The sequence below is a fragment of the Vulpes vulpes genome, chromosome X (genome assembly GCF_048418805.1).
Source record: "Vulpes vulpes isolate BD-2025 chromosome X, VulVul3, whole genome shotgun sequence".
NCBI lineage: Eukaryota > Metazoa > Chordata > Mammalia > Carnivora > Canidae > Vulpes > Vulpes vulpes.
Window position 1 is genome coordinate 33424935 of NC_132796.1, and position 8324 is coordinate 33433258.

General features: G+C 40.9%; 1 protein-coding gene across 1 annotated transcript in view; it reads left to right on the forward strand.

The window, feature by feature from the left end:
• Positions 1-3437, forward strand: part of TSPAN7 (tetraspanin 7) — a 127940-nt gene extending 124503 nt beyond the window's left edge. Inside the window, exons 7-8 of the mRNA XM_072744570.1 lie at positions 2128-2201; positions 2446-3437. Of these exons, the coding sequence (XP_072600671.1) occupies positions 2128-2196 (69 nt within the window). The 3' untranslated portion in view covers positions 2197-2201; positions 2446-3437. The remainder of the gene's footprint in view (positions 1-2127; positions 2202-2445) is intronic.
• The last annotated feature ends 4887 nt before the right edge of the window (positions 3438-8324 follow it).

The following is an 8324-nucleotide window of genomic DNA, read 5'->3' on the forward strand; positions in this document are numbered from 1 at the left end:
TGGCTTGTGAATTGCCACGGAGGCCAGGAGCATCGGCAAGCACTGAATTACAGCAGTGTGGCAAACCATGAAATGGAATGCTAACTAGCGTACGTGCTTTAAGCACATGTGAGCCCAACAAGGAGACACTAAACTGATCAGCTTTACAAAGAAAAAAGAGTTTAGGAACTCGAGATCAGATGAAGAGTTGCCCACTGAAAACCCTCTCTCTAAAGTTTGCAGTATAAGGCAGGAAAGGAACCCCTGATGGTGTGAGACAGAGGAGTGATTCTGGAAAGGACAGGGTCGGGATCCCTGGGTGGCTCAGCTGTTTGGCGCCTGCCTTTGGCCCAGGGCATGATCCTGGAGACTCAGGATCGAGTCCCACATCGGGCTCCCAGCGTGGAGCCTGCTTCTCCCTCTGCCTGTGTCCCTGCGCCCCCCCTCTATGTCTCATGAATAAATAAATAAAATCTTTAAAAAAAAAAAAAGGACAGGGTCTAGGCTGAGCTGTAGGGGTGGGAGGCAAGGAAAGAGGCTGTCCTCTGCTAGGGGAAGAGGATGGAACCTTAAGTTCTGTGTGAGCTACCTGTGTGGTTTGAGGGAAAATTCTTTAACCTCCCCTGAGCCCATTTTCTTATCTGGAAGGTCAGAATGGTAATATTATACAGGGATGTGGTAAGGGTTAAATAACTTGATACACTTGAATATGTTATACCTCTAATGCTTGCCTGTTTTGTGGCCAAAATCTGATTTTTAAGAGTATCAAGTGTATTCTGGGGGCGCCTGGGTTGTTCAGTTGGTTGAGCATCTAACTCTTGATTTTGGCTCAGGTCATGATCCCAGAATCGTAAGACTGAGCCCCACATCAGGTTCTGTGCTGGGTATGGAGCCTGCTTGAGGTTCTCTCTCTCTCTCTCTCTCCCTTTTCCCCTTCCTACCAGCTCACTCACTCTCTTCAAAAAAAAAAAAAATCAAGTATGTTCTGGTATATGTTGTTCCTAGGAAATGGCAGTTCTAATGAAAAGGGACAAGCTACAGGGTTCGTAGTCCTTATAGTCAGGAGGGGATTATAATTCGTGTCATTTGGTAGAGAATTGTGGCAGTTACAGCCATAGCTCCTTTGGTGATTTGGTGGTATGGGCATGATACTATGTATTTTGTGGCACAAAATGATGTTGGCCAGAGCCATAGTAGGAGATAGGCTGAGTCCAATAACGTGGTGATTTTTCCTCACCTGACAGAACTTACAGTTTTTATATGTCACAGCATAGTTTTACTTTTAAAAAGGAAGAGAACAATCTGGGATTTCAGCAAGAAAGGTAGCCAGGGACTTGGTATCCGAATGGGCGGGTAGAAAGCCAGGGGAACTGAGTTCAGGGGCTGCCCCAACCAACAATGAGTGGGACCTGGTGTGGCTGCAAGTGTCCCACCTGAAAGATAAAGGCAACCGTGTGGGCCACATGAGTGCTTCTCTCACCTAGAAGGCTTGTTAAAACCCCAGTGCTGGGCCCCACCCCTCAGAGCATCGGATTCTACCCAACTGAGGTGGAAACCAAAGTTTCGGCCTACAGTGTCTACATGGTGAGAGACAGAGAGAAAGTAAGGCCCTGATTTCCCCTTCTCCCTCCCCAACACCTACCTCTCACAAGCCATGACTTTCTTACTTCAACTGGCAAACTCACGTAGTCAAGAAATAGTGTCTCATTGCCTCAAGGAAAGAACTATCACCCTGTCGGCCATGTACGGCTGAGGGATCACACCATATTGAGGTATCTTCCCAATGTGTATGTTTGGCCTTTTGGTACATACCTCGCTAGTTCTCTGCTGCTTCCATTTTTTCACCACTCTCATAAAATATTTAAAAAATGAATAAATTTTCAAAAAGCTTACGTGTCAAAAGTTGTTTTGAAGCTGCCAGACCAGGCTAAAGTGGAACCTTAGGGCCAGTTCTAGAAGCTTCGGTTGTCCTGTCCTAGCAGTCTCATATCTCACCCCTGAAATCCCGTTTGATCTTTTTCTCCAGTGCCCTTTATCTTATTCGCATACAAAAGCCCTCAGTTGTTAAAAACTACATCTTCAGGGGTCAAAGAAGTGTGTAGTTCAGTGACTTAAGATTGTGGTCTTCGTTTCTCCTTCTGGCAACAGCTGATCGGCATGCTGCTGGCCTGCTGTCTGTCCCGATTCATCACGGCCAACCAGTATGAGATGGTGTAAGGAAGGTGAGTGGATGTGGGCAGCGTTTGATTTCGGGGTCCTCCCTTGGGGTGAGGGTACCACCTGGCCACTAAACTCACTCAATCTTAGTGGCACCTGTGCCCGTGCAGAAACCTCATTTCTGCGGTGCTGGGGAGGAGGTGTGGTCCTCGCTGTGCAAAGTGTATAGAATGCTCCTTTTAGCTTGTTACCTTATTTTTAAGTCCTGGTGATGGGTCAGTCACTTACAGGTTTTAATTTCTCGCTCAGTCTTTCAAGAACGATGGAATAAGAGACCTGCTTTCGAAAGGAACCACAGCAATCTTTGAGAGACTTCCCGAGGATGATAGAGCACAGTCCATAACACACCTGCCCCGCGCTCCCTAACCCCCAGCCAGCGTGCAACTGACCCGCCCACATGGTCTCTGCTCCACCTTCCAGCCCGCATCCTGTGTAGCGTTCCATTTGGTGAAGCCCCGTCATGCAGAGTGTACCCGGGTTCCCTGCATCCAGTCCTAGTGGACCCCTCCTGAGGCCCCATGCGTGCCGGCCCCTCCATCTGTACTCGATCCGACTCTAGCTCCTTGTAGATGACTGGTTAGCGCACCGCCCCTGGCCCCGCTGGGCCCTGCATGTAGCGTGGAAGGCTCCTGCAAGCCCTTCGTCACGATCGGTAAATGCCTTGCCCCTTGGTGTAGATAAGCTGATAGCGATCTGTTCTTTTGGCTTAATCTCCTTCAGTTTGGTTTTCCCTTTACTAAGGCTCTTTCCTACCTTCTTCAGGCTGCCTAGGATATGTAAAGAGACATAGCAGTAATCGCCAGTGAGAAGAGAAAGCCTGTGTCATGCATGAAGGAAATTGTTGAGGGTTAGGTGGCCTCCTTGCTCATTATTGTTACGTGCCTGGGCGTGTATAGACAGTTTAGTGCCCCCATGCCCCCCCACGCAGTTGAAACCTGTATAATCCTGTTACCAAGCTGTATTGTTGCCTCCTGTGAAGGAAATAATATTACTTCTGTTCTTCCCCAATTAATTGCTGTTGCATTATTTTACTTCTTTCTGTACTTTTTTTCTTTGCATCGACATTACAGACATCGAGGACCTCATCAAATCAATTTAAAAACGAGTGTGAAGGGGGAACAAAAGTCAAAATATTTTTAGAAGGTCTTAAGAAACAATGCCTCTGTCTAGCATGCCAACAAGAATGCATTGATATTGTGAACATTTGTGATACATGTATTAATAAATAGAATCATTACAAATTGTTGTGTTTTGTTGTTTGGTTATTGTGCAAGCTTCTAAACTCCTATTTGTACTTCATCTTGTTCCACGGGGGATTGGAAGTGGACCACCTCACAGGCTGGCACATCCCTGTGTGCATGTTCCCACCCCACTGAAATAGCCTTAGGCAGTGCAGAAGCCCAAGGGTTAGACGTTTTTATGGACATTTCAGAAAGTTGAATCATTTATTGTGAACAGAATGTATTGTTGGCTACAAAAATAGAAGCTTCATATTATCTCACACTAGCAGAAAGATTTCAGCAAAGTTTTCTGAAGTGTGAATGTCATTTACAAAAAAAAAAAAAAAACAGGGAAATGAGCATCTATTCTTTCTTTCATTGTTTCTAATGAGCATGTATCCTTCCCTTCCTTCTTTCTTGTCTGGATTGAAGAAACTTGGTCCGGAGAAGAGATGACATCAGACCAGGCAGTCGGACCCATGCCCTCATTTGTACTAAAGTATGGAATCCTTAGGCTTGCTTTAAGCATTTTAGCAATAGGTGCAGGATAGATTATTTGCGATCTGCATTTTCCTTCTTAATGAGTCACCTTAAAAAAAAAAACTCGTGAAAGCATATATTGATCTGTTCCCAAATAAGTGAATCTAAAGAGCTCCCTCTTCTCTGTAGAACAGGCTATAATTAGGATGGAGATGGCATTCTAACCATATACATGTATGAGTCTGAACACTGCATGCTGTCCACAAAAGGCATTGCCCCACGACTTCAGACAGTTCCTCCTCAAAGGGTCAACATTTTTAGAGAATTAAGGAGATCTTTCTTGGAGTTTCCTTGGGTTTTTCTCTAACTTTTTGTGTTGCATTCTTATTTCTTTTTTTTTTTTTTAATTTTTTTTATTTATTTATGATAGTCACAGAGAGAGAGAGAGAGAGGCAGAGACACAGGCGGAGGGATAAGCAGGCTCCATGCACCGGGAGCCTGATGTGGGATTCGATCCCGGGGCCCGAGGATCGCGCCCTGGGCCAAAGGCAGGCGCCAAACCGCTGCGCCACCCAGGGATCCCTGCATTCTTATTTCATTAATCTGTGCTTTTAAAAAAAAGTGGTGCTATTAGCTGCATTTCAGTTTTGGTTTGCAATTTTTATTGTTCTTTGTTCCAGACATTTTGCAGTTTTCTTTAGAATTGATGCACCAAACCAAATAGGAATTGTGTGTGTGTGTGTGTGTGTGTGTGTGTGTGTGTAATTTCCAAATGTATAGAATTTGAGGCTGTGTTTTTGTTCAAGAAAACGTGGTTTGTAAGATAAAGCTTCTTTGTTTTGTTTTTGTTTTTGTTTTTTGAGACTTGCTTTGTGCCCTCGTATGTGGTCTGTGTTGGTGCTGTGTGTGTGTGTGTTTGAGAGGTAGGAGTATTTTCTAAAGATAGACGAGGGTGAGAACAAGTTTGTAAATATATCCAAATGGTAAATTTTAGGACTTTGTTCAAATTGTGTTCTTGGGAATATTTTGTCCATTTGACCTGTCTGGTTCTGAGAATGCTGCCTGAAATCCTCACGGGACTGGATTCTGTCAGTTTTTGCTTTGTGTATTTTTAAGCTATATTGTTAGGGACGTGCAGGTTCAAGATTGTGTCTCATTGATGAATTATTTCCTTTGGCATTATGGACTGACCCATGATTATCCCTAATTATGATTTTTCTTTTAACATTCATTTTGTCTGATATTATAGTTGTAACAAGTACTTTTCTTCTGATGAGTATTTGCCAAGGGTATTGTTCCAGATCCCTCTGCTTTCAGCCTCTCTATGTAATATTTTAGATGTGTCTCTTAAACAGCATATGGCTTCATTTTTTTTCTTTTTTAGCTCAATCTGAGAAAGTCTTTACTGAAAAGTTTAGTCCACTTATATATTACTAATATATGTGGTTTTATTTCTAGCACAGTTTTTTTTGTCTACTTTTTCTTGTTTTTCTTCTCTGCTTTTTTTTTTAAATTTATGTGTTATATGCTTATTCTTTCAGTGGTTAATCTTACTCTCTTACCGTGCATGCTTGAAATGGAAAGTTAGAATCTCCATCTTCTCCCAATACAAAGGCCTTGGGGTGTTTTAACTCCAAGCACCTCTCACTTAACTTCCATGCTTTTGTTCCCGGATGCTGTATTTCTGCTATCTCTTGAAATGAATCTTGTCACTGTTTTTATAGTCTATTTAGATTTACCTACATATGTACCAGTTTTTTGTTTTGTTTTGTTTTTTTAAACGTCGTGTCTTGCATCTTATCCATTGGCATTCAGTTTGTGGTTTTTTGAAATGTATGGTTTGTTATTTCATTAAGGGGTTTATATGTGCTAAATCATCTCAATCTTTGAATTAACTAGGGCCAAAATTCTAGCTTGGTAGTTGAAGGTGTTTCTGGCCTTTTACTATTATTAATAATAAGTCTAATTGTGCATTTTTGGGTCCTTGTAATGTCATTTTCCCCCAGTCGCATTTTAAGACTGTCCCTTTTTTCCCCAGCTTTATTGAGATGTAATTGACCTATGACTTTGTGTAAGTTCAAGATGTACCCTGTGATGATTTGATACATATATACATTGTGAAATGTCTACTACAATAAGGTTGGTTAACACATCTTTCACTTTGCATAATTCCCAATTTTGTTATTGTCACGATGAGAACGTTAAAGATCTACTTTCATAGTAACTCTCAAGTATACAATACGTATTTTCAACTATAGTCATCATGCTGTATGGTAAATCCCTGGAATTTATAAATGAGAATTTGTACTCTTTGACCAACATCTCCCCATTTCCTCCACCTCCTAGGACGAGGGCTTGTTCTTTTAATAGATGTTGGAAAGGATAATTACATACTGACCTCCCCTGGATAGCTGAATCATGGTTAATACCAGATAGCCCTGGTCATAATTGCATGTAAAGCACCTGGAAGGAAATGATGCACATCTTAAGCCTAATACAATACAGTGGTCTAGTCCAGTGCTCTCAGATGGAGTGTTTTAATACTTTTACTCTAATTGTCAAATTTTCTTCTAAATGTTTATGAGAAAACAACCCACTAAAGCACTGTAAGACTTTCTCTTTGCCTTTGATGATTCTCTTCCATATATAATGGACTTTCTATCTTCTATGTCTCTTAGAGCCTTTCATTTTTTCCATGTCTTTATTTCTTATAGAGAGTCCTGGATAACTTCCTTGGTTATGTCTTCCAGTTCTTTTCTCAATTTTGTCTAATTATTTTTAATATCCTGTAAGTTATTTTTCATTTTCTTTTTAAAAATCTTTTGTCCTTTTTCTTTAGTGGCCTTTTCTTTCACTAACTTATCATCTTGTCTGTACCAGTCCTCAACTGTCTTTATCCTTTCTTTCAGATAGTCTAATACCTAAAATTTGTTGGTGTTGGTTCTCTTGGACATTGAATTTGCTGACTGTCACTCATGGTAGGTTGTTTTCTTGTATTTTTAGTTTTTGTAAGTCAGCTTCTCTCCAGTGAGGATTTTTTAAAACACCTTCTTGTTTTGGATGAATTTTAGATTGATGCAGAAGTTGCAATGACAATACAGAGATTTCCTGCCAGCCCCCCTAATGTTAACACCATATATTATCCTTCTACATTTGTCAAAACTAAGAAACCAACACTGGTATGTTACTCTTAACTGAATTCCAGATCTTATTTAGATTTCACTAGTTTTTACTCCAGTGTCTTTCTTCTGCTCTAGGATCCAATCCTGGATACTATGTTACATTTAGAGAATGGATTGGTTTTTCTGTAGTGCCATGCTGTCTGGGTTATAGAATTGTCCCTGCGGAGAAATTTTGCATTCGGTTAGCCAGACACCCAGAAGTTTTGTTGATCCAGAACCAGATTTTATATTAGCTTCTCAGCTTGAGGAATCATACACAACATAGGTGGTATAAATTTCAACTCCACACCTGTACATGCTTGTTATTTCTGTATGTTTTTGCTACTTTCCCCTTCACTGGATTTATGAAGGGTCATGAGATACAGATACAGATCATTACTCAGTGTGAGCACAAGAATTGTCTCTTGACCCTTTGTAGGGGTTCAACTCTCAAGGCATTGAAGAGTATACTAGGTCCAATATCCCACCACCCCCTCTACCCTAATCATTGATTGAACACAACCCATGATTCTGTTGCTCTAGCTTTAAGTTTCTTTGTTTCTCTTGGTGATTCATCTTTCTCTTGGTGATACATCTTTAGATAATTCTTCCACATACTTTTATCCACTCTTTGAGGTTCTGCCTACTGTGTATGGCTTCATTTGTTGTTCTGCTCTTCATGTTGCCATGACCTATATTCTATTATTTGCAGTGCATTACATGTTGCCTCCTTGTTCTCTAATTGTTTCATGTGTAAATAATTGCACTCACAGTTGGTTAGGATATTGTAATAGTGCTCCTGAGGGCAAGGACAATGTCAATATTGTCTGTATGTCCCCACAGTAACTGGCAAAGAAGAAAGAACGTTTTAGGCTCTCAGATGACTTCATAAATAATGAGTAAATGAACTCTAAGTCCTTAAACCATGTGCCAGGAGCTTAACTGATTTTAGGTACATATGTTTTCTTAGTTTGTTTTAGTCGTTGCTTGAGTCCTATTTGTTGTTTTATCTCTAGAATTCTATGGCATTCTATTTTTGCCTCCTGTCTTGTTTTCCATTTAATGTATTACTATTTTTATCTCCTGGATTTGTCATAGTTTCTCTCACTGTCCTCAATATAAATAACTCTTCACGTCTTGAGTAGTACTGGTATGATCCAACCTGGATTCTTAGTTAGACTTATAGTTAGAATCCTGTGATTTTTGTTTCTTAGAGGAGAAGTGGTGGCCTCTGTCTCCTAATAGAACCTTCAAGATAATCTGTATA